The 27,581-nt window shown below is 47.1% G+C and overlaps 1 protein-coding gene across 8 annotated transcripts in view; it reads right to left on the bottom strand.

The window, feature by feature from the left end:
• LOC140385791 (focal adhesion kinase 1) overlaps positions 1 to 27,581 on the bottom strand; it is a 904,772-nt gene that overhangs the window by 45,577 nt on the left and 831,614 nt on the right. For all 8 annotated transcript variants that reach the window (XM_072468319.1, XM_072468317.1, XM_072468318.1 and 5 more), the window contains 3 exons: positions 9,240 to 9,302; positions 8,179 to 8,218; positions 6,377 to 6,483 (listed from right to left, as the gene is read on the bottom strand). In XM_072468319.1, coding sequence (XP_072324420.1) covers positions 6,377 to 6,483; positions 8,179 to 8,218; positions 9,240 to 9,302 — 210 coding nt within the window. The remainder of the gene's footprint in view (positions 1 to 6,376; positions 6,484 to 8,178; positions 8,219 to 9,239; positions 9,303 to 27,581) is intronic.

The raw sequence follows: 27,581 nt of genomic DNA, 5'->3' as shown, positions 1-27,581 counted from the left end.
AGTTCTGGCATGTAATGCCACTCAGAATTTTGGGTTAAGTCACAGAAGAGTAAAAATAAATAGAATTTCACTATCTTCAACCGACACAGATGTTTCAAATGAGCTTTTTAAGTCCCTGATCTGCTTAGATTTTAAAAATTCATTTACAGAATGTGGCCGTCGTTAGTTCGGCCAGAATTTATTTCCCATCCTAGTTGCCCTTCAGAAGGTGGTGGTGAGTTGCCTTCTTGAATTACTGCAGCCCTTGCAGTAGGTACACCCACTGTGCTGCTAGGGAGGGAGTTCCAAGATGTTGCCCCAGCGACAGTGAAGGAACGTCGATATATTTCCAAGTTGGGGTGGTGAGTGACTTGGAGGGGAACCTCCAGGTCATGGGATTCCCAGGTATCTGCTGGTCCTGTCCTTCTAGATGGTAGTGGCCGTGGATTTGGAAAGTGTTGTCTAAGGAACCTTGGTGAGTTACTGCAGAGTATCTTGTAGATGGTACACACGGCTGCCACTGTTCGTCGGTAGTGGAGGGCTTGAATGTTTGTGGAAGGGGGAGAAAGCAAGCGGGCTGGATGATGTTGAGCTTCTTGAGTGTTGTTGGAGCTACACTCATCCAGGCAAGTGGTGAGTATTTCGTTACACTCCTGACTTGAGCCTTGTAGATGGTGGACAGGCTTTGGGGAGTCAGGAGGTGAGTTCCTCGCCGTAGGATTCCTGGCCTTTGACGTGCACTGGTAGCCACAGTATTAATATGGCTAGTCGAATTCAGTTTCTGATCAATGGTAACCCCCCCAGGATGTTGATTGTGGGGGATTCAGCGATGGTAATGCCATTGAATGTCAAGGGGTGGTGGTTAGATCCTCTCTTGTAGGAGACGGTCATTGCCTGGCACTTGTGTGGCACGAATTGCCAATTGTCAGCCCAAGCCTGGATATTGTCCAGGTCTTACTGCATTTGGGCATGGACTGCTTCATTATCTAAGGTGTTGTGAATGGTGCTGAACATCGTGCAGTCATCTGCAATCATCCCCACTTCTGACCTTTATGATGGAAAGGAGGTCATTGGTGAAGTAGCCGAAGATGGTTGGGCCTGGGACACTATCCTGAAGAACTCCTGCAGCGATGTCCTGGAGCTGAGATGATTGACCTCGAACCACCATAACCATCTTCCTTTGTGCCAGGTATGATTCCAACCAGCGGAGAGTTTCCCCCCTGATGGACTGCTTTCCAATATTACAATTTCCAATGAAAACTACTTGTTGAGATGAATATCTAAAATTTTCATTATGGTTTTCAAGTCCCTCTTCGATCTCACTCCCCCTTATCTCTGTAGCCTCCCTGAAGCATCGCAACCATCTGAGATCTCGGTGTTCCTCCAATTCTGGCTGCTTGTGTACCCTGATTTTTCATCACTCCACTCTTAGCAACTGTATCTAGCTGTCGAGACCCTAAGCTGTAGAATTTCCTTCCTAATTCTCTCCTCCTCTCTACCTCACTCCCTTCTTTTAACTCACTGTTTGAAATCTACCTTTTAACCAAGCTTTTGGTCACCTTCTTATGTGTGCTTGTAATAAAATTTGTCTCATGTGCCCCTGTGATGAGCCTTGGACTTTTCCCGGCGTTGACACTGTATAAATATAAGTTGTTTCCTATTAGACAAGATGCCTAATCTATGAACAGACAACTGTATGTGCAAAACAAATTTGTAAAAGAATAATGAATAAATAGCCAAGTGGAAATTAAAAAGAAGCATTAGGTAGGAGAACCAAAACATGAGACAAAAACTCAGGTCGACGTTTGAGTCCATGATTTTGCATTTCTGAACTCAGGCATGTTACAATAGGAATATGACAGGGAGTCAGTCACTTCCAATAAAAATGGATGAGGGAAAATCAAACAATTCCATTCCTAGCCTATTCCATAGCAACTGGCTAAGTACCAGTAAGCATTACTCAGCAGAGCTAGCGTGGCAGATGATCCAATCATTTGTACGAGGAAACTGTGTAGGGTACTACAATTTAAATATTGAAGTAAGGCTTCTGCCGGCTTTGGGCAGGAACTTGAATTAGACTTGAAAATTTGGTCAGATGGACTTTGCTCTTCCAACGGTGAGAAAGTTTAAAAAGCGGTTTTGCCTGTTGACCGTCCTGATTTTGAGCATGAATGGGGCAGACAAAAATAGCCACCAGTGAGTGACTCAATCTTGGAGGGCATCACAACTGAGAACAATCCAGGATTCATCTCAAAACTACACAGCAGGAGTTTGAGCCTTAGCGAAGGTGTTTGCTTCCTTTCCCCACTGTGGCCAATTGGAATAGAGGTCAATTAATTGTCCACAACTGCTAGCCTGGTTGATAATAATGATAATAATCACTTATTGTCACAAGTAGGCTTCAATGAAGTTACTGTGAAAAACCCCTAGTCGCCACATTCCGGCGCCTGTTTGGGGAGGCCGGTACAGGAATTGAACCTGCGCTGCTGGCCTTGTTCAGAATTACAAGCCAGCTGTTTAGCCCACTGTGCTAAACAAGCCCCTGTGATGAGTGATTTTGGGAGCTTAAGATCTTTACGACTTAGTGTTGCCTTTGCCCACTAAAAATAATTGAAGGGATAAATATGGGTAACCTGGATAAGTTGAATAACATGACATTTTAAGTTGGTGCAGTGAAATAGCCCACTTCACAGCAGTGGCAATGGCATATGGCAATGGCAAAATTCATCAGAGTCTGGAAACCGTGCATCTCTTCAGGGTAACATTTTAAAAATAAGAATGCTACTATTTTGCTTCCCGATGATGCCTTTAAGTACACTCCACTCATTATATACTCCATGGGAACCAACCAGTTTTATTTATTTTCATGGACAAACCACAGTCCATTTCCCGTACAGCTGCACAAAATATAGGACAAAAACTTCAGTCTTCCAGGTTTTAGTACACCCATCACTGACAGCTTTTGGACGGTGATTCAATTAGTTGGTGCTTGCTCCCGTCCTCCACATTGCTTAAAAATATATATTTGTATTTGACTGATATGTGATAGCTGTGCAACGAAACAGCGGACCACGGTTGTTTCCATTCGTCGATATATGTTTATATTGTTTAACTTTTGAGACAAATTCGGCATGTTTGAAATGGTCCGAAAGCAAAACTTCGATTTTTACAGCTTGTCGTGTCAAAGCATCTAAAAACCTACATAGATATTTAAAAGCTGCAAAATGAAACTAGTCCCTTTGGAATAATCTGTCCGTGTCAGCATTTATTTTCCTTCAAATAGAGTTCTAATCATATTTACCCTGTGCTCTCGTATTGTTAGGATCCCGAACGAGAAACCAACTATTTTCAATTTGTAAAACTGCGAGGAAATATTACTACACCACAGGAGTGATAACACTGACCAATAGGTATCTTTTATGTTAAAACAAACTTTAAATCACAGAATTAACCACAATAGCAACAATAAATAGTTTTACAGATAACAGTTAAAACAGTTTTTAAGTAAAAGATAAAACCTTAACTTACTTCCTAAACCTGCCACTATTTTCCAATTAAGCAAACCTACATATATATTAAATACCACTCATGAATGAAGTTAACAACAAGGGTTTTACTTGCTTTTCTCTGTGCAGAATCTTTGGAGAGAGAACCTTTCAGGATCAAACCGAAACACCTTTGCTTAGATTAGTGTTTTAGGACCTACTGACTCTTCAGACAGATCTGGTTCCTCCGATTAACACATCATCTGTATCCAATGCATCAGGTATTCTTTTGTCTCTTCTTACAAGACATTCCTTGACTTGCTAGCCAGGACCAAACACAATACCCCTCATAAATTGTCTATACCTCAGGGGTCCTTCAAACCTAAACAATAGTCATTAGCTAGCTAAATGTGAACAAAAATGTTTCTCAAGATCTATTAGCAGAACACTTCACCTGTAAATCAATGATTATCTCACTTTTATGACACCGTAATAATCATTCTAGCAGTCATACTGTCTGCATGCATCTTAACCCAGGTTTTAATAACAATACTGCAAAAAATAAAAAATATGACAATATCTTACATTCATCACAATATCATCACAATCCTTTTGTCTTCATCACCTATCCAATCTAAACTTGAATGTAGACATAGTTCTGGCTCAACCTCTAACCCTGGATGTGAATTCTCCAGCCTCATAACTATGTTCGACCTTCCCTCTGTTTGAAATAATTTAATAGGGTCCCTCATTATGGATCTCTGATCCACTGAAAACAGCTTTAATGGGCCTGAACATGCAGGGATGAGAATTGGGTCTGTCAGGGGGTAGGGTCCTGTGTGGCAGTTATTCAGAAGTTAGAAATGGTTTTAATTTTTTTTTACATGTTCTGTGTAACTATTGATGCAACACAGTCTTGAACCATCCAATGTTTGCAATTTAAATTGTATTTTCAGATGGTTCCCAGTGTAAGGCAATTGTCCATCGGGAGTTTGCACTTCCCATACAATTGCTGTGAGAACCTTACCTGGACTATCTTGGCGAAGGTGCTTCCGCGGTTTATCTTTGGGATATTCCTCAGTTACACTGTCCTGGAGCTTGGAAGTTACAGCCCTCCCTATCCTGTCCCATCCTTTCATAACTTTTACAATGCTGCCCTGTAATCTGAGTTGTTCCAGCAAAGGAAAACAGCCCCAAATGTGGCAACATTCTTCACATTTGTCTTTCCTTATACCAGACAGCATCCTGGTGAATCTGCTTTCCACCCCTCAAAAGCCTCAATTTCCTATTATACGTGGTATCCAATACGGCCCACAGCAATATAAAACAGAAGTATTATTATTCTAATATATTGGTTCATCATTATCTCTCGGTAATTATATTCTATACCTCTTTACTAAACTTAGATTTCTATCTTTTTAATGGCTTTATCAACCAGAGGTGCAGCTTTTAATGTCCTGTGTCATGACAGGTCATTTCCAAGTTCACAGTGCTCGCTAGATTTAACATTTTCCATTCCCTTCAATCTCGCCAGTGGGGAACCATTAAATACTGCCCATTATGTTGGTTCCCAGACTGCCTTTAGTCAGCAGTACAATAATAAAAGGCATCAATAATTTTAAATACCTCCCTTTGTGATACTGAAGAATGATGGAACAAATCGGTACCATATGCTTCCACCTTATTTAAGTGAATCATTAAAATTGTACCACATGCAGCAGGCCAAGGCAACCCAGTCCTTAAGAAGTATTATTACAGAATTAGCTTCCTGTAAAAATCAAATACGTGAATCTCCCTGATGATTCAGTGAATAGCTGATCTAGAATTAGGCTTAACCTCGATGAACCCGAAGGCAAAAATAGCTTAACAAATGTCAAAGCTCACAAATGAATAACAGCAATATATCAGAGGTCAACTGGTATCCACGAATCTGGTACCAGCGACAAATCAGCATCTTCAGGCAAGGAGAAAATAAGTGTTAACAGCAATATACATGGGAAGCTAATACTGAGAAAGTGTTCCAACTTTTTCAACATGATCTGTTCAGTTTTTCATAAAGGTACAAGATCTCTTTATTTTCCCTCCTTTTCACATTGTTGAGGCTTGCTTCCAGAAACCAAAAGCGCCAAGCTGCTTAACAACTTTCCACAGATTAACTGAGAATTCAGTGGTGTTGGGGATTGAAATTCATCGCTTACTAGCATCTGTTTGGAGCCCAACGCAACACCAGAACTTGAGGACAAAAATCCAGACTGACCCTAGTTGCTGTCTTTTGGATGATACATTATACCAAGGCCCTGTGTGCCCTCTCAGATAAAAGATCCGATGCGGCATCACATTGAAGTAAAGCTTGGGAGTTACCCCAGTGACCTCACCAAAATGTATCCAATAGTCAATGTCAGATTATTTGATCATTGCCAGATTACCGTTTGTGGGAGCTTGTTGTGAGCAAATTTACACTAACGGCTACACTTCAAATTTACCTCATTCTGTAAAGTGCTTTGGGATGCCCCGTGGTTGTGAAAGGCAGTACATAAATACAATTCTTTCTTTCTATTCTGCTGATGTCTGTAGAAACTGTTATGAACACTGGGACTTCAAAACAATACATACAATTTAAAACAACAAGTAAAGAGATATGTTCATAAATTATATGACAGCCTGGAGGAGCAGTTATGTGAATAATTTTCTTCTTCCTGGTTCTCACCAACCTATTGCACAATTCCAACATTTTCTGCTTTTATTTAAAAAATGCATTGGTTCCCAAATAGCAAAACGTTTACAAGGATTTACCTGCAATCTCATAGAATGATCAGACTCAAACCATTTTCCAAATGAAAAATGCATATGATTATTACTTCAGACAGGATGGCATATTGATTAGTGGTTTAAGCTTTCATATAAATGCTAACCTTCACTCCTTCATTGTAACTGTCTATTGGACTGTTTAGGCTGGCAATGCTTCCTCCATGGCTTGGAGCACCAGGTCGAGGTGGCTTCTTTGGTGGTGCTACATGCTCTATTGGGCAAAAAAAGTAAGTGAGAACAAAACCCTTATTTATATTGATTGTTAAGAGACTGAAAGCAGGTCTCTGCAAAAAAGGCAGATAATGGACAATCAATTAGGAATACGTTAACAGAATGTAGGACAGACTTCCTCATAGAGTGGATTTTGTGTGTCTGACTAGTGGAATGCTTGATTGTCACTGTGGGAGGCCCAGTCGATTTTGAGGTCCTGACCTCATTAGTATTGGCACCATCCTGGACAAAGTAGTCTGCTTGACTGGCACCCCTAATCATCAACATTCACCCCTTCCTCCACCAGTGCATCATGGCAGCAGTGTGTACAATCTACAAAATGTATTGCAGCAACTCACCAAGGATTCTTGGACAGCACTTGCCAAATCCACAACTTCTACCACTTAGAACAAGGGCAGTAGGTGCATGGGAACACCACCTTCTGCAACCACCACCTTCTGCAATCACCCCCACAAGCCACACACATCCTGACTTGAAACGATACTGTCATTCCTTCATTGTTGGTACAAAACTGCAGTGGTTCAAGAAGGCTGCTCACCATCACTTTCTCAAGGTTAACTTGGAATGGACAATAAATGCTGACCTTGTCAGTGAAACTCACATTTCAAAATCCATAAAAATCCCATAACTTCCAAGATTTTGCATTCCATGCCTGTTTTTATAAAGCCCAGGATTCCATACGCTTTATTAACTATTTTGCTAACTTACCCTATCACGCAGGATTTGTGCCCAGCCACCCCCTGTTTGTGCATCCATTTTAAAACTGTGCCAGTTAAATTGAATGGTCTCTCTTCATTCCTCTTACCAGAATGTATAACCCACACTTTCCGACAGTGAATTCCATTTGCCATGCATCCATCCATTCCCCCAGCCTGTCTATGCCCTCCTGAAGTCCATTATTGTCATCTTCGCTGTTTACTACACTTCCAAGTTTAATGTCATCTGCAAAGTTTGAAATTATGCCATACACCATCATTATGGATGGGCTTGTGTTTATAATATTCCTACAACTGGAATGAAAACAAATTGTGCATACGACTGCTTTGTGTCTCATTTCCCCCGTATGTGCTTCACCTCCGTGAGAACCCTATTTCAACTATCAGAACTTAGTTCACAGATTATTTTTCTATAGAATCCCGACAGTGCAGAAGAAAGCCATTCAGCCCAGCACACCTATGCCCACTTCCCAGCCCTATCTCCACCGAACCTGCACCTCTTTGGACTGTGGGAGGAAACCGGTGCACCCAGAGGAAACCCTCGCAGCCACGGGGAGAACGTGCAGACTCCGCACAGACAGTGTGACCGTGGCATTGAAAGTAATACTTTTACTTCAAAGGTCATTGCGTTTTATATTAATCACAACACCTGACTGTTTCCCTTCATTTTAGCAAACCTGTCTATCAAACAAAGTTTCTTCCTCTGACTAATTAGGACTCTTGTTTCTGAATTGCTACTGAATTCATTTACTCTTCTGGTGCTGCATGTAAAGAGTGAAAAGGGTCAAAGCATATATTTCATGAAACGGCCTGTATGCCATGTTAATGTTGACATGAGTTTTATTTTGTTTCTCTGGTAGGATCCGAAATTGGTCATTGCAACTTCACTTCAAAATCTACCCCCATTTAGTGAGCAAAATAATTACAACTTGGCATTGAAGGTAGACTTCAATTCTTACCTTGTTTACCTACGGGCTGATAGATGTGTTGATTGCCACTCTAAAGGAAAATGAAAAGGTATGAAAATACAAACATTGTCATAATACAGCTGAATGATCTGATTGGATTAACTACATTAATTATTTACATTTAATTTTAAAAAAAAATTTAAGAGTACCCAATTCATTTTTTCCAATTAAGGGGCAATTTAGCGCGGCCAATCCACCTAGCCTGCACATCTTTGAGTGCGGGGGCGAAACCCCTGCAAACACGGGGAGAATGTGGAAACTGCACACGGACAGTGACCCAGAGCCGGGATCGAACCTGGGACCTCGGCGTCGTGAGGCAGCAGTGCTACCCACTGTGCCACCATGCTGCCCCTAATTATTTTCATTTAATTACATTACTTAACATAATTTATTTTTTAAAGCACGCTTTTAATTGAAGCTCTTGAAAACGAAAGTGAAAGTTATTCTTGCAGTTTGCTCGACAGCAAAAAGCCAGATATTTTGATTGTTTTTTCCCCTTGTGATTTCAGGTAGCATATTATTATTATTGTAGAGGTGGACAGCTTGTTTTTCATCTTTGACACTCTGACCATTTAAGTTGCGGATGCCAGAGAATGTTAGAATTGGAACAACCTTGTCTATCTTGGTGTCTCTTGAAATGTTCAGGCAACATTTCAGAAATCTCTGGGCTAAGATCCATCACTTTCTGAACATATTGACCTGCAGTGATCCACCAATAGTGACATCCAGGTGCCGTTTTCAAGTTTCTATAAAAATATTTTCTGAATAAAATGCTAATGCACAACACTGCAGGGTAACTGGCAAAAGCAATTTAGTGGGGAAGTGGGTTTGTTTATAAGACTGATTTTGTTTGTCCGATCAAAAGTTCAGTTTAGATCGCGCGATGCATATGCCAACTTCAAGCAAAGCTCCTAAATCATACCCTCGGTGTAAATATACTGGCAGAAACCATCTGTGATTAAAATTATAAACAGGTCAGAGACATCTTTCCCTCCCTGGATCAGAGTAAGAAAGTCTACCCGTGCCACAAATTATGTAGCACGAAAACTTACTGGATCCAGGAGTCCTCCGTCATCTCGATCAACATTGTTTCTCATGGATCTTGGATCAGGTTTCTGAAAAGGAAATTAAAAGGCAGAGATTAAAATATTCAGACAATGTTAGCCGTATATTTTTCTGCTGCACATATGGCAGTTAAATCAATTCAGCAAAACCTAAATGCAAACAATTCAAATTCAAAAGTGGTTACTTTACCAATTTTCCAACACATGACCTGAAAACCTCCATAGAATAATATTTGTCTGGGAGCAACACAGCAGCCTATTTTCCCTTCGCAGCAGAAATTACATACACAGGATGAGAATAACATGCATTAATTCCTGTTTCCTGTCAGCGAAGGCTTACATCTACTTGGCTGCAGAAATACAGAAAAAGTGTTCAATTACAACTTACAGGCAGTGCAACAGGACCGTTTAAAATTAGATTGACAACTCGTTAAATTCAACAGGCTCTTGTTTACTTCAGACATGATGATGGTGCTTCACTTCATCAGTGTGGGAATGGTAAAGATCAAAATGCAGCGAAAGAAATAGGGTCAATTCGAAATCTTAACTTGTGAACTCCATTTGTAGTTCTGACACCGTCTGTATTCAATTTGTCCCGAGCCTCATCCCCATGGGAGTTTCTGGTTTGTGATCTATTAATTATTTGCCTCTTCTTTAAGCTCATACTTTAAATATTTGGTTTGTGACCAATGTCTTTATTTGGATTAACTGTTTTCCCTCTCTAACCCAAATGTTCTGGCACAAATACAGTTTTAAGAGGGATATAAACTATGTAATTGAAATTGATTCTAAGCAGAGATAGAAGTCATCATTCTTGCAACAGCTTGGTACATTGAGATTTGCTTTAGATTGTCATTTTTGACTCTCCTAATCTTCTAACAGTGCTTATGTACTGAAGCTGAGACCATTTCACTGTACAATGAGGAAGAAGTTCAACTTGTGCCGAGACGCATTAATAGAAAGTCCACCCAAAGACAACCCTCTTGAGGCCCAATCAAAATTGGGCCTCATGAACCAAGTTGCCATTCTGGTCAGCTCCAACATTGATCTAGTTCCGAGTAGATTCTTGGGATAGCGGTGGGGGTGCAGACAAGTGAGGGGGTGGGGAGGCTGTAGCACTTTTATGGAGTTAGAAGGAGCAATCTTACGCCTCCAGGCTACACAAATGCTTAAAAAAAACTCTGTAAATTTTATCCGCAGCTCCCACAGTCTCTTCATCCAGCCCTGGATAGCCCAAAGATGTGGAACGGCTGCCAGTGGCACAATTGCAGACAAATTTTGAATGGGGTCCAAGAACGGCAGTTAGGACCCTGATTTGCCTGTGCAAGATACAGAGTGCTCATCGCAGGCGAGGAGCTACATGTCACTGGATTCAATTTGGTTATTGCGTACTTCAGGGGCCAGGCATAGGCGATCGCTGTTTTAATATGCACAAGGTGGACAGAATGATGCTGAATTTCTCTGCCTTAAGTTTCAGGGAAGAAGATGGAGATAATAATTTTTTTTTAAAAAATTGAGTACCCAATTCATTTTTTCCAATAAAGGGGGCAATTTAGCGTGTTCAATCCACCTACCTTGCACATCTTTGGGTTGTGGGGGTGAAACCCACGCAAACACCGGGAGAATGTGCAAACTCCACATGGACAGTAACCCAGAGCCGGGATCGAACCTGGGACCTCGGCGCCATGAGACTGCAGTGCTACCACTGCACCACCGTGCTGCCCGATGGAGATATAATTTAAAATTTCTTAAATCTGAGTGAAGATGACTGTGTGATGCTGTTTTTACATGGAAATTTTGAGGCGATGTGACATCCCTTCAGAGTTAACCCAAGCCAAAAGTGAATTACAAAGCTGGAAACACGGAGATAATTTTTACAGGACAAAAACTTACATAATAGCTACAATGTAAAAGGTGAAAACAATTCTAGCGCAGCAAACTCATTCACATTTGAAAGATGACATTAGTTAGCTCTTTTCATTGACTAAACCAGCCTTTTCATGTGGGAAGCCACATTTCAATTTTTCTCACTCTTGGGATGGGGCGGGGCTGATGAATAAATTTCAGAAAGATAAAGTTTAGCACAACATTAAAAATGAGTTAAAAAAATAAAAGGTGGGGTATGAAAACAAATAAATTGCTGAACAAGAAAGTCACATCGATAAATTAATAATTAAAAATAATGACAACCAGAGTTTGAAAGAGTGAGTGTGTGTGTTTATTGCCAGGCTCAGGGTGCTCATTCATCACCGTCACCCGCTTTCAGAGTGGGTGAGAGCGCTGAGGGTGAATGAGAACTGGAGATGCGAGTGAGCCAAACAGATACTTTCCCTCCCTTTCACCCCCTTTCTCTCTTGCACACAGGTACACCCTTTCTCTCACTGAGGCACACCCTCAGTCTCTCTCACCCATCCTCGCGCACAAATCACCCATCCTCACACAAAATTCACCCGTCCTCTCTAACTCATCTATCCTCACACACCCGTTTATCCTCACACACACACCCATCTATCCTCACACACCCGTTTATCCTCACACACAAACCCATCTATCCTCACACACCCGTTTATCCTCACACACAAACCCATCTATCCTCACACACAAACCCATCTATCCTCACACACCCGTTTATCCTCACACACAAACCCATCTATCCTCACACACCCGTTTATCCTCACACACAAACCCATCTATCCTCACAGACACCCATCTATCCTCACACACCCGTTTATCCTCACACACAAACCCATCTATCCTCACACACCCGTTTATCCTCACACACAAACCCATCTATCCTCACACACACCCATCTATCCTCACACACCCGTTTATCCTCACACACACACCCATCTATCCTCACACACCCGTTTATCCTCACACACACACCCATCTATCCTCACAGACACCCATCTATCCTCACACACCCGTTCATCCTCACACACCCGTTCATCCTCACACAAACCCATCTATCCTCACACACACACATCTATCCTGACACACCCGTTCATCCTCACACACCCGTTCATCCTCACACACACCCATCTATCCTCACACACACACCCATCTATCCTCACAGACACCCATCTATCCTCACACACCCGTTCATCCTCACACACACCCATCTATCCTCACACACCCGTTCATCCTCACACACCCGTTCATCCTCACACACACCCATCTATCCTCACACACACACCCATCTATCCTCACAGACACCCATCTATCCTCACACACCCGTTCATCCTCACACACACCCATCTATCCTCACACACACACCCATCTATCCTCACACACACCCGTTTATCCTCACACACACACCCATCTATCCTCACAGACACCCATCTATCCTCACACACCCGTTCATCCTCACACACAAACCCATCTATCCTCACACACACCCGTTTATCCTCACACACACACCCATCTATCCTCACAGACACCCATCTATCCTCACACACCCGTTCATCCTCACACACACCCATCTATCCCCACACACAAACCCATCTATCCTCACACACACCCATCTATCCTCACACACAAACCCATCTATCCTCACACACCCGTTCATCCTCACACACCCGTTCATCCTCACACAAACCCATCTATCCTCACACACACACATCTATCCTGACACACCCGTTCATCCTCACACACACACCCATCTATCCTCACACACACACATCTATCCTCACACACCCGTTCATCCTCACACAAACCCATCTATCCTCACACACACACATCTATCCTCACACACCCGTTCATCCTCACACACCCGTTCATCCTCACACACACCCATCTATCCTCACACACACACCCATCTATCCTCACACACACACCCATCTATCCTCACAGACACCCATCTATCCTCACACACCCGTTTATCCTCACACACACACCCATCTATCCTCACAGACACCCATCTATCCTCACACACCCGTTTATCCTCACACACAAACCCATCTATCCTCACACACCCGTTTATCCTCACACACACACCCATCTATCCTCACAGACACCCATCTATCCTCACACACCCGTTCATCCTCACACACAAACCCATCTATCCTCACACACACCCGTTTATCCTCACACACACCCATCTATCCTCACACACACCCGTTTATCCTCACACACACACCCATCTATCCTCACAGACACCCATCTATCCTCACACACCCGTTCATCCTCACACACAAACCCATCTATCCTCACACACCCGTTTATCCTCACACACCCGTTCATCCTCACACACACCCATCTATCCTCACACACACACCCATCTATCCTCACACACACCCGTTTATCCTCACACACACACCCATCTATCCTCACAGACACCCATCTATCCTCACACACCCGTTCATCCTCACACACAAACCCATCTATCCTCACACACACCCATCTATCCTCACACACACCCATCTATCCTCACACACACACCCATCTATCCTCACACACACACATCTATCCTCACACACCCGTTCATCCTCACACACCCGTTCATCCTCACACACAAACCCATCTATCCTCACACACACACCCATCTATCCTCACACGCACCCATCTATCCTCACACACCCGTTTATCCTCACACACACACCCATCTATCCTCACAGACACCCATCTATCCTCACACACCCGTTTATCCTCACACACACACCCATCTATCCTCACAGACACCCATCTATCCTCACACACCCGTTTATCCTCACACACAAACCCATCTATCCTCACACACCCGTTTATCCTCACACACAAACCCATCTATCCTCACAGACACCCATCTATCCTCACACACCCGTTTATCCTCACACACACACCCATCTATCCTCACAGACACCCATCTATCCTCACACACCCGTTTATCCTCACACACAAACCCATCTATCCTCACACACCCATCTATCCTCACACGCACCCATCTATCCTCACACACCCATCTATCCTCACACACACACCCATCTATCCTCACACGCACCCATCTATCCTCACACACCCGTTTATCCTCACACACACACCCATCTATCCTCACACGCACCCATCTATCCTCACCCCCCATCTATCCTCACACACACACCCCGATCTATCCTCACACGCACCCATCTATCCTCACACACACACCCCGATCTATCCTCACACGCACCCATCTATCCTCACACACACACCCCGATCTGTCCTCACACGCGCCCATCTATCCTCACACACACACCCCGATCTGTCCTCACACGCGCCCATCTATCCTCACCCCCCATCTATCCTCACACACACCCCCATCTATCCTCACACACACACACCCAATTATCCTCACCCCCCCATCTATCCTCACACACCCCCATCTATCCTCACACATACCCCCATCTATCCTCACCCCCTATTTATCCTCACCCCCCCCCATCTATCCTCACACACACCCCCATCTATCCTGGCACCCCCCCATCTATCCCCCCCCCTCCCCCCATCTATCCTCACCCCCCCCCATTTATCCTCACCCCCCATCTATCCTCACCCCCCCAATCTATCCTCACACACACACACATCTATCCTCACCCCCCCCATCTATCCTCACACACACTCATCCATTCTCACACACACTCATCCATCCTCACACACACTCATCCATCCTCACACACACTCATCCATCCTCACACACACTCATCCATCCTCACACACACTCATCCATCCTCACACACACTCATCCATCCTCACACACACTCATCCATCCTCACACACACTCATCCATCCTCACGCACACACTCATCTATACTCACACACACTCATCTATACTCACACACTCATTAATTTGCCTGGTCTGCGATGCGATGAGAGTAGAGGAGGAACCTGGAGCGAGGCCTAGCTGCACCAGAACGAGTGAGCCTGCCAAGAACCAGGAGGGACAAGTTAGGTGGCTAGGATGGATGTGGTGAATGTGGGACTGCAGGGAGGGGGGCCTGGAGGGACGTCAAGAGGGGAGTCTGGAGGGATGTGGGGAGCCCGTGCGCTCCAGTGTCTCTCTCTCTATTTTCACATACTCGCAGTTTTTGGTGTTCAGTGCTCTACCAATCACTGTCACTGCTTTGCAGTACTGGGAGTGCTACATTGTCAGATATGCTGGGATGGATTCTCCAAAAATGGGTCTATGCCGCCACGCTAGCGTAAAAATGCTGGCGTTTCACTCCCGAGTTTCCAATAAAAAAGATTAGCCGATTCACTCACCTGCAGGGGGCTTGCAGGGACCCATAGTGATTCACGCAGCTTTGGCTGCGGATACGGGCCCTTGTAATTCCGTCTGAGGTCCACGCATGCGCATGGCGGCGGCCTTCAGCGGCCGCGTTGAGCGCCATGGCGGACTCTGACTGCGGAGGCAGCTCCAAAATGTAGGCCCCCCGCCCGAAGATCCGTCCGGCCCGATCTGTCCCCCCCCCAGTGCCCGATACCCCCGCTCCTCCCACCAGGGGGCTGAGTCCGCAGCCGCCATGCAAGGTTCCCGAATGGTGATAGGTGGATAGAAACACGCTGCCGGGAACTTGGCTGGTTGGAAGCAGAGAATCGCTGGGCGGACCCTCTGGCGATCATGACGATACCCGGGTCCCAGAGAAGCGGCGGACTGGTGCCGGGCCTGATTTCGGCGTGAAAGTTGATTCTCCGCCCCCGCGCCAAAGGCGATTTCGGTGTGGGGCTGCAGAGAATCCAGCCCGCTGGCTTTTGAGTGAGATATTCAGCAGAAACCCTGGCCACTCGTTGATGTGGATTTAAAAAGTACACTTGATATCATTTGGGAAGAAGCATGTTATTCTCCCAGTGCCAATCCTTCACCATTCCTTCCTCAATCAACATAAAAAAACAGCCATTCATCTCATTTGTTTTTGGTGGGACTTTAATATATAAAAATATCTTGCTGTCTTTTTGTTTTCATAACAACAGCTCAAAACAAATTGTTATTTTTTTAAATTTAGAGTTTCCAATTATTTTTTTTCCAATTAAGGGGCATTTGGTATTCAGAAATGGAATGAAATTTCATTTCATTCAGGGTAACTTCATTTGAAGCCTACTTGTGACAATAAGCGATTTTCATTTCATTTAACGAGGCCATTCCATCTACCCTGCACATCTTTTGGTTGTGGGGGTGAGACCCACACAGATACGAGGAAAATGTGCAAACTCCATACGGACAGTGACCCGGGGCTGGGATCGAACCCGGGTCCTCGACGCCATGAGGCAAGTTCAAAACAAATTAAATAGATGTGAAAACTCTTTTTGTCCAAAGTGCATTATGGAATATCATATAAATGCAAGCTCTTCCTTTCCGGAGTAATTGTTAAATATTTTTGAGTAGATAAGTGAATCGCTGGCTTCCTAACTTCATTGCAAAACTAGTAGGGACACTGTAAATGTGGTTTTGCATTTGTACTGCTGTGACCTAGGGTAGAATTTTCCAGCCCCGTCCTGCTGCTGGGATCGTCCGGTCCCGGCGAAGGTCAATGAACTTTAGGCTGGGCTGTCGCATCTCCTGCAGCAGGTACTGCCATGTTGGGGCTGGAAAACCCCGGCCTTGGTGTAGTAAAAGAGTAATCGGAATATTACCAACAAAAGCTCACCTAAAACTCCAAAGTCTTCAGACTATTTCAAAGAAAGCCCTGAAGCGATAAGCAAATTCTATCAATCTTTGCAACAACCTACAAAGCAATTATATGAACACACTCTCCTCACGCCACACCCATTTACCCTGCAGTGTCAGCTCCTGTATTCTGTGCATGTCTTAACTGTAAAGTGATTCGCACTGCCATGTCTAATATGTTTGAGACAAAAAAATATGACTCAAGGCTGTTTTATTAACTTTAGTTTCCAATGGAATTTGTTCGTCAGTTGGTTTCACTATTTCTGGGTTACAGGACAGTACTTTCTGCCCAAGATTATAATCCAATTATGATACTAAACTAAAGCAGGACTAGCCCCATCTTTAAATACACAAAAGTACATTCAATCGCAGCAGATGACATCTCAAAAGGTGTATCGGTTGTGTTAAAACAAAAGGTGTATCGGTTGTGTTAAGACTTCACTATAAAAAAACTATTTTATAGCTGGGATGGTCTTCAGAACTCGGATGTTCCGCTGAACAAAAAGCCAAGATATTGACATTTTCCAGTAAGCTTTGTGTTATCCAACACTTTACCAACTGGAATTCTCAACTAACTGGAATTTCTGATGCCCCCCAATGTGAACTGTCACTTTATTAACCGGAAGCAATTACAAAGTTATCTGTACCCGTATATTGTAATTATTTTATACTTTATGCTTTAATGTAGTTTTGAAGGTTAGCATTAAAAATACTGTTCTTTATTTTCTGAATACTTGCATATTAGTTCATGTGACAAGCATGACACTGTATCGCACATTGGTAAATGGAACTCTTAGTTAACTGGCATTTTTGTTAATCAACACCACCCATTCTCCTCACATGCTGGATGATAAAGATTTTACTGTAAACATTTTTGGCATGTCGGAAAACAGATTCAAATAAAGCTACTGAGAAATTCACAGATGAAGAATTTTTGCTTGATAGGGAGTCTGCACTCTTTAACCATATGGACATAACCTACCCCTCTGAATACCGAAAGTGTAGGTTTGGACTAGCTGAGAACTAAAGCTTATGGAGTCCTGTCCACGGCACGGTAGCACAGTAGTTAGCACTGTTGCTTCACAGCATCAGGGACCCGGGTTTGATTCCCGGCTTAGGTCACTGTCTGTGAGGAGTCTGCACGTTCTCCCCGTGTCTGCGTGAGTTTCCTCCGGGTGCTCCGGTTTCCCCCCCCACAAGTCCCAAAAGACATGCAGGTTAGGTGAATTGGACATTCTGAATTCTCCCTCTGTGTACCCGAACAGGCGCCAGAATGCGGCGACTGGCGGATTTTCAGAGTAACTTCATTGCCGTGTTAATGTAAGGCTACTTGTGACAATAAAGATTATTATAATGATGCTGTGAGAACTGAAGCAGATAAACTAATAAGGTACGTTGGTACTGGGTACTCCAACCTTCTTGCTGCATGTCCAGCTGGACCACCATCCTTTCGAACATTGCTTCAGATAAAGCAAAGTGGGAAGATTCTTGACCATGCACTGACAGGTCTATGCTAGCGGTTCAGTACTGTATGTGTTGTTAAATTATTATTATTGGAATTGTCATCATTATTTGATTTGCACTCCCAGAAAGATAAATGTTATTGAAGGAGTTACCTGACAGCACGTTTGCAAGAAATACTTATTTTTCATAAAGTACACATTAACTCCAGTTTTCTGAAACATACAGATAGATAATATAAAAGCAGGGTCATCATGGAGCCTCAACAATGTTGCCTCCATTTTCCTGCACGACTGCTCTCTACCTCCAAGAACCTCTATAGATATCTGCTTGACACCATCTCCCACCCCTGCAGACCACATAGAGAACGGGCTCTCTAAGACACTCTCCAATCATCCACAATCCCCTTTCCATTGTTCTTCTCCATGCAAGCAGAGGAGGAGCAACAGCTGACCTTTTTTTTGCTGGCCCATCCCAAATTGTTTTGAACTGAGTGCCTTGCTGGGCTATTTAAGAATCAACCACATTGTTGTGGATCTGGAGTAAGACCAGGAAAGGATGGCAGATTTCCTTCCCGATAGAACATTGGTAACAAAGGTTTCATGGTCATTTTTTATTTCCAGATTGTTTTCTTTATTGAATCTGCCATGGTGGGATTTGAATGTGGCTCCCCAGAACATTATTGTGGGTCTCTGGATTAACAATCCAATGACAATATCACTACATCACTGGCTCCCTTTCCACTGTCCAAGCCTCAAACATTCCCCCCAGGTGGAACAGTGGCCAGGATTCTGTTTTCTGGCAGAAGCCTTGTTGAGGGGCCTAAAAGTGCAAGGGTGGCCCCATTTTGACAATCAGTGGGACCTGAGGCCTCACCGTTAGGGCAGCACGGTAGCACATGTGGATAGCACTGTTTCTTCACAGCGCCAGGGTCCAAGGTTCGATTCCCCGCTGGGTCACTGTCTGTGCGGAGTCTGCACATTCTCCCGGTGTCAGCGTGGGTTTCCTCCGGGTGCACCGGTTTCCTCCCACCGTCCAAAGAAGAGCAGGTTAGGTGGATTGATAAATTGCCCTTAGTGACCAAAAAGGTTAGGAGGGGTTATTGGGTTTCGGGGATATGGTGGAAGTGAGGGCTTAAGTGGGTCAGTGCAGACTCGATGGGCCGAATGGCTTCCTTCTGCACTGTATGTTCTATGATGGTCAGCGATGCCAAGGTGGTCGTCACCACTGAGCCCAGCCACTCATCCATCCATCCCAAGACCTGCCAGCAACTCAGCAGTGGCTAATGATGGGGCTGTATCTGGAGGAAAAGGAGGATTCAGTGATGAACGTGTGCCTCATTTCCAGGTAAATTGAAAATTGGGAACCAGTCAGGCAGTTCCTTCTGAGGTAGGGGTCGGAGGGAAGGTGGGACTGTTGATGCATGGGCACCAATTGCCGCTGCAGTTGGGAGAGCCCTGCATGGCTTAACGAGTGCCTGCAAATGAGAGTACCCCCTGAGCCTGCCAGGGTTTTCCTAGAGGCCACACCTTTACCACCGCCAGCAAAATGCCAGTGAAGGCAGGAAAAGGCCTTTAACTGGCCACTTAAATTGTTCAGCAGGTGCCCCGGGTGGGAAGGCTGGCTGCCTTCTTCTTCACTGCTGGCAAGATGGCATGGCGGTGGGAAGACAATGTGAACGGCACCAATCCACACTTTCCCGTGATGTTTTATGACCCCTCCCCACGCAGCCCTTCCCGGTAAGTTCTCCATAACCCTTCAACCCATTACCAATTTAAAATCTGTCCTTAGATTTACTCACTGTCCCAGCACCCACTGCACTCTGGGGTAGCGAAATCCACAGATACACAACCCTTTGGGAGAAGTAGTTTCTCCTCAACTCCATTCTAAATTTGCTACCTCTTATCCTAAGACTATGACTTCTTGTTCTGGAATGCCCCACAAGAGGAAGCATCCGCTCCACGTCTACTTTATCCATACCGTTTATCATCTTCTATACCTCAATTTGAGCCTCCCTCAATCCTATAAACTATAGGCCTAAACTGTTCGATCTCTCCTCATACGACAAACTCCTTATCTCTGGAATCAATCTAGTGAACCTCTGAACTGCCTCCAAGGCCACTACATCTTTCCTCAAATAAGGGGACCAAAACTGCGCACAATACTCCAGGTGCGGTCTCACCAATGCCTTGTATAGTTCAACAACATTTCCTTACCTTTATACTCAATTCCTTTAGCTATAAATGCCAACATTCCATTAGTCTTTCTTTATTATCTGTTGTACCTAGTTGTTTGTGACTCATGAACGAGGACCCCCAGGTCACTCTGCAAAGGAGCACCCCAAAGTCTCTCCTCATTTAGATAATAAGTTACCGTCCCATCTTTCCAACCAAAATGCACAACCACACATTTATCCACGTTAAACTCCATCTGCCACATGTTGATAGGCTCATAAATTCAGGCTTGTAATTTGCTGTTGCAATACTGTATTCTGTGTCCATAATGCGGTCTCTTCTATGCAGGGACACCAACACAGATATGGTGATTGTGTTGTGGAACACCTCCATACAATCTGCAAATATGACCTTGAGCTTCCAGTCACCTGGCATTTTAAACTCTACTTCATTCCCACTCTAACCACACTATCTTCACTAAGAAAACTCGAGGAACAGCACCTCATGCTTAAGGGCTCAACACGGAGTTCAACAATTTCAAATCATAACCACTGCCCCAAATTTTTCGGATAGCAGCTCTGGGTAATGATTCTACTATTCTCATTTACACCTCCTCTTTAAACCATTTATTTATTTACTTGTCCCTTTTGGCTTGCACTATCATCCCTTTTGTCATTTGATCTCTTCTGCCAGTCCAGAAGTCCAGAAGAAATAGGATAACAATTAGGCCATTCGGCCCCTCAAGCCTGCTCCACCATTCAATAGGATCATGGCTGACCCAACATTCCTCTCATCATTTTTAAATGGCATCCCAATCGTTCAACCCTCCCGACGTGACCCCAGACACCCCCCCCCCCCCCCCCCCCCCCCCCAAAGCCCCAACTCAGCTATGGGGATCTTCAGCACCCCCATTCACTCCTCTCCACGTACACAGTGTGCCCCCAGGCTCGATCAGCAGCATGGGGAAAATGCCAGCCTGGCATCCATCCTGGCAATGCCCCACCAGCTGGCAGTGCCACTGGGCACCATAGCAGTACCAGCCAGGCATCCTGGCAGTGCTGCTGTCAGCTCCGTTTGTGGAGACCAGCACTGAATGGCACTTGCCCGAGATCTCCAAGGCGAGGGGGTTAGATCCAATGCCTTGGGTAGACCCTGGGAGTGCAAATTTGAGTAAAAATACCTGTCTCACTCTAAATGCAGATTTGCTAAAATGTGATCCCACCCACAACTAGTTTCATATCGCAATGTCTGGCAAGATCGCATTAGACCTCACAAGGTGTGGCGAGCCGGGTAGATCCCAGAAGAGGGATCTCCCGGCATCTACTGGCCGTGCTGCGCTGCCTTTCGGGCGCAACACGATATCTTTCCTTAAATAAGGGGACCAAAACTGCTCACATTACTCCAGATGTGCTCTCACCAGTACCTTGTACAGTTGCAGCGAGACTTCCCCACTCTTATTCTCCAACCTCCTTGAAATGAGTGCCAACGTTCCATTAGCCTTCCTGATTACCTGCCGTACCTGTGGCTAGCTTTCTGTGTTTCGTACACAAATACCCCCAAGTCCCTTTGTGATTCCGCTTTCTGTAGTTTTTCGTCATTTAGATAATATTCTGTTCTTTTGAACAACTTCACATTTTCCCACATTATAATCCATTTGCCAACTTTTTGCCCCCTTACTTAACCTATCAATATCTCTTTGCAAACTGTCTGTATCCCTCTTGCAACTTGCTTTCCACCTACCTTTATATTGTCTGCCAATTTGGCTACAGTACATTCGTTTCCTTCTTCCAAATCATGAATATATATGAACAGTTGCGGACCCAGCACTGATCCTTGTGGAACTCCAGTGGTTACAGGTTGCCAACCTGAAAAATAACCCTATCGCCACTCGCTGTTTCCTGCCCATGAGCCATTTCTCTAGCCATGCCAATATGCTTTCTCCAACACCATGGGCTCTTTTTTTTGACTTATCCTTTTGTGAGTAACCTTGTAGAACGCCTACAGGGAAGCCAAATACAAGCGATATACTGGTTCCCCTCTATCCATTCTAATTGAGACTTCCTCGGGAAATACTAATAAATTACAGTAAGAAGTCTTACAACACCAGGTTAAAGTCCAACAGGTTTGTCTTGAATTTTTCAGAGCACAGATTTACCTGAGGAAGGAGCTGAGCTCTGAAAGCTAGAGATTCGAAACAAACTTCTTACTGTGCTCACCCCAGTCCAAGGCCGGCATCTCCACATCATGACTAATAAATTAGTCAAGACACAATTTCCCTTTCATAAAGCAACATTGACTCTGCTTGATTTAGTTATGTTTTCTAAATGCGCTGCTTTTACTTCCTTAATAATTGATTCCAGCATTTTTCCAATAATAGACATTCGGCCTATAGGTACCCGCTTTTTGCCTCCCTCCCTTTGTGAATAGGGATGTCACATTGGCAGTTTCCCAATCCTCCGGTACTTCTCCAGAATCCTAGGATTTTTGGAAAATTACAACCAATGCATCCATTGGGCGCGATTCTCCGATGCCGCGCCGGTTGGGAGAATCGGCGATCGCGCCATTTTTCCACTCGACGCCGGTCCGACGCCCTCCCGCGATTCACTCAAGCGGCGAGATCGGCCCCATCGAGTTCTGCGCGGCGCAGGCCGGAGAATCGTCCGAGCCACCCGGATGGGCCGAAGTCCCGACGGCGTGACCCCAGTTCACGCCGTCGCGGTTCACACCTGGTAAATAAAGTCGTCAGCCAGTCGTGCTGGCTGACGCTGAGCAGGGAGGAGGTGAGCGGACTGTTCCGGAGCTCCTGCAGACCGGTTTGGCTTCCCCGAGAATGCTGGGGGTGAGGGAGAGCGTGGAGGTGGGAGGAGGGTGAGGGAGAGTGTGGAGGTGGGAGGGGGGGTGAGGGAGGGAGTGGTGGTGGGTGATGGAGGGAGTGGAGGTGGGTGAGGGAGAGTGTGGAGGGTGTCGTCCATTTGCGGATGCCACATGTCAGCCGGCCTGACATGGCAGGACGGTGACGAGGACGCGGCCGCAGGTTGTCGTGTGGCTGATGGGCACAGGCGACTGGCACACTGGTCAGGAGGACGGTGTGAACTGACCGTTGGACGCAGACAGTGACCAGATGTGAGGCTGGCTGTGTATCTGCAGCGCGACCAGGCCACCGGGGCACACAGGTATCCCATGCAACACGGCTGGCGAGGCGTGGAAGAACCTCCGTGTAACATGTCGTTTCTCTGCCCCCCACCACACTCCTGCAGGTCACCATGTATGCCAACCAGATAGCGATGTTCACTGCCGTGGTTGGAGCCGCAGCTCTGCAGGTGGCCATCCGGCAGCGTAGACTCAGACAGTCCACAGTGGCTGCAGATGCAGCGGCTGCTGCTGCAGCAGAGGGGATGGCCGCGGAGTGGCCCATCGTCACCGCGCATGCCGCAGGCGCTCAGGCCTGGAATGTCCAGGGGGATGCCGAGGGGAACATTGACCCCCCGACGGCGAGGAATGCACAGAAAGCGGGCACTGATATCGAAGTGTTTGTGGGGGAAGGAGGAGGAGGAGCCACTGATGGTGGTGCCAGGGTGCCACAGGCGTCCAGCAAGGCCGAGGGTGTACCGTGACAGAATGTCGTTCGAGGCCCTACTGGACATCACATGCAGGAGGAGACTACGGTTCAGCAGGGAGACGGTCGCACATATATGCCACCTCGTGGCGCACCTCGCACCACTTGAAATGGGTGGAGGACACACGATACCAGTCTCCGTCAAGGTGACAGTGGCCCTAAACTTTTACGCTACCGGTTCCTTCCAGGTGCCGAGCGGGGACCTATCCGGGATCTCACAGGCATCGGTCCACAGGTGCATCAGGGCCGTGACTGACGCCTTGTACGCCATCACGGACAGGTACATTAAATTCCCCGAGGACAGAGCACAGCAGGAAGCACGGGCACGTGGATTCGCCAAGGTGGCCGGGATACCGATGGTCCAGGGTGTCATCGATGGTGTTCACGTCCCCATGCGCCCACCTGCAGACAATAGGGACGTGCTCATGAACAAGAAGGGTGCATACTCCATGAACATTCAGGTGGTGTGCGACCCCCACATGAAGATCATGCACGTGTGTGCAAGGTACCCCGGGAGTGTGCATGACGCTTACATTCTGGCACAGTCGTTCATCCCCACAATGTTAGATGGATGCCCCCCCCCGGCTGAGGGGCTGGTTGCTGGGCGACAGGGGCTAGCCGTTGAGGTCATGGCCGATGACACCAATACGGAGGCCTCAGACCAACGCGGAGAGCCTATACAACGAGGCCCATGCAGCAACCAGGGGTGTGGTGGAGCGGTGCTTCGGCCTGCTGAAGATGAGATTCAGATGCCTGGGCCGCTCCGGAGGGGCCCTGCAGTACCGGCCCGACAGGGTCGGTCGCATGGTTGTGGTCTGCTGTGCGCTGCACAACATTGCCATGCAGAGGGGAGATGCACTGGTGGAGGAGTCGGAGGGAGGACCCGACGGCACCGGAGCTAACGCAAACAAAAAGGAGGAGGAAGAGGAGGATGGCGTGGATCAGGCTGGGGGGAGGGGCGCAGGACGCAGACACTGCCTGGGTGCTCGTTACGTCCAGGAGGCTGCACGACGGCACCGTCGAGGACAGCGGGTACGCGACGCGTTGGTGGCCGCACGGTTCTCGCACCGTGGGGGAGGGATTCGCTGAACACTGCCACTTGCAACGCCAGTCCTGCACACGGGCACCACATAGCACCCCGCCCCCCCCCCCCACCCCACCTCCGCACACCGCACCAATTCCACATCACCTTACCACTGCGGCACTACGGGATTGCATAACATTGATGATTGTGTAAGCGGGTGTGATCAGTGCCATATTGAATGATGACAGCCCGCTCAGCGATGAGCTGTGAGCTCAGATTCGCCAGCCAAGGTCTGTCTCATGGCTATAGCTGAACCATGCCTTCGTAACGGGCATTTCATCATGTGCCCGTGTGGGGTAACTGGCGTCCGAGTGCCGAGGACTACGGCGTCCGATTTTGGGAGGCAGAGGGGAAAGGGACAGCACATCTGACACCGACGTTGAACCGCTCGTTAACCACAGCGCCACTCGGTCACCCTCACGAGCCCCCTGGCACCGGACATAGCACCGGACATAGCACAGAGTCTTACAAGTTAAGTGCAACAGTGAGTTTATTTGTGACATTCACATACAGATGCCCTACCCCCTACAACTAAACTGTGCCCTGCACCCATGCCAACTTATTATGTGCCGAACTTCTTTGCCTAACGGGCCCTACCACTACATCTAGGTGCCTCCCCAGATGGTACAGCAGGAGTGGAGGCAGACTGCTGAGAATCACGCCCTGCGACATGGCTCCCCGTCGGCACGGGTTTCCTGTGGCGGCCCGGTTTCGATGGGCCAGGCTGCTCGGCGGGCATGCTGGATGGCGTGGTGCCACCCTGTCCTGCCCACTGCCCACCAGATGCGCCAGGGACGGAACGGGGGAGGCCGAGTGTTCAGGGACCCCCCTTGCTAAAGTTACCGGGACGGGCCCCAGAACCTCCTCCTCCCTCAGGGAGCCCGGTGGCCCCCGGGCCTCACTGTGGGACGGAGGTGCGATCGGAGACATGCCCCGTCGCACCACCGACACCTGGCGCTGCCAGTCCTGGAGGCCTGCAGCGTTATCGACTACGGTCCGAATGTTCGCAGAGACGGAGCCCAGGGAGTGCGACACTCCTGCCAGAGACTGTGCTATCTCAACCTGTGAGTGCGCTACGCCATCCATCACGTGCGCCAGGTGGACTATGCTCTCCCCGACTGACTGCTGGGACTGTGCCATCGCCTGCTGGGGCCAGTCCATGGCATGGTGAGACTCGGCCAGGGCCCAGAGAGCGGTGGCAATATCGTGTTGGCTCTGGCGCATGGCTACCTGTGAGAGGGCAGCCTTCTCCTGGGCCATGGATGACGCGTGCACGTGAAGCCCAACGCCTTGCAGAACCTGACCAATGTGTGTGCAGGTCCTGGAAGATGGCCCTCATCCCGTTATTCAGTCCCTCAGTGTCCACATGCATCGGTTGTCCGGGTGGGTCAAGTACATCCAGGAACCCAGGAACCGTCTGGGCGGCAGCTGTTTGCTGGGCCTGGGATGCCCTCTGACCGTCCAGCCCCTCGGCTGCTCCAAACCCCACCTGCTGTACCGGCTCGGCTGTGGGGTGCGCACCAGACCGTGACACGGGAGCCTCATCACTTATCTGCCAAACCGAGGTGAGTGTCTCTGCGATGCTGGATGGTGTGGGAGACAGCAGTGCCGCTAGCTCGAGGTTATCGTCCGTTAGGAAGTCTGGTGCGTACTGGTCCCCCTCATGGCCCGGCGCAAGGTGCATGCGGCTCATGTCATGTTGCCCTCCAGGTGAATCCGTGGACTGTGTGGCTGTTCTCTGTGCGTCATCGTCACTGTCCCTCCTGTGCCCCTCAGTATTGTCTCTGTCCGTCGTATGTGCGTCTCCGTCCAGCGTCCCAGACTGAGAGGATGGCCCTCCGTCCGACCGACTGCCACCCTCTGCGGGTGTCCCTGGGTGCGCTTGAGTTTGGAGATGGTCGGCTGTGTCTTGGCCGAGACGACCCTGGACGTTCGGCGGCTGGCCCTGGGGAACACAACGATACGGGGTTAGTTAGACACGCTGGGCCGAGTGTATGGTGGTGGTGGGGGCAGTGTGTGAGGGGGTAGGGGATCGAGGGTGCAGTGGCATGAGTGTGAGGGGGGCGATGACGGGCTTGGGGGGGGGGGGGGGGGTGAGGACATGCAGGGTTGTTTCACTTACTTCTGCGCCTCCGACCTGGCATGTCGCGATCTCCCGGGTGGCGGATCCCCCAGCGAGGTCCAGGGCCCTCTGCTCGTGAACATTTAGGGGGTGCAGCACAGGAGAACCCCCTCCGGTTCTCGGTTGGATAAAGCATCACAATTAGGCGGGTATCATCAGGGCGTGCAGATATAAGCTATATTAATGCTGGGTGAGGAGACAGTTGGAGCCACGCCATGGCATCTCTCCAGGGGGGGGGGTCCCGGTGCTCATGTGGGT

Source organism: Scyliorhinus torazame, chromosome 11, assembly GCF_047496885.1.
Source record: "Scyliorhinus torazame isolate Kashiwa2021f chromosome 11, sScyTor2.1, whole genome shotgun sequence".
NCBI classification, from domain to species: Eukaryota; Metazoa; Chordata; class Chondrichthyes; order Carcharhiniformes; family Scyliorhinidae; genus Scyliorhinus; species Scyliorhinus torazame.
This window is presented reverse-complemented; position numbering and strand designations above follow the sequence as displayed.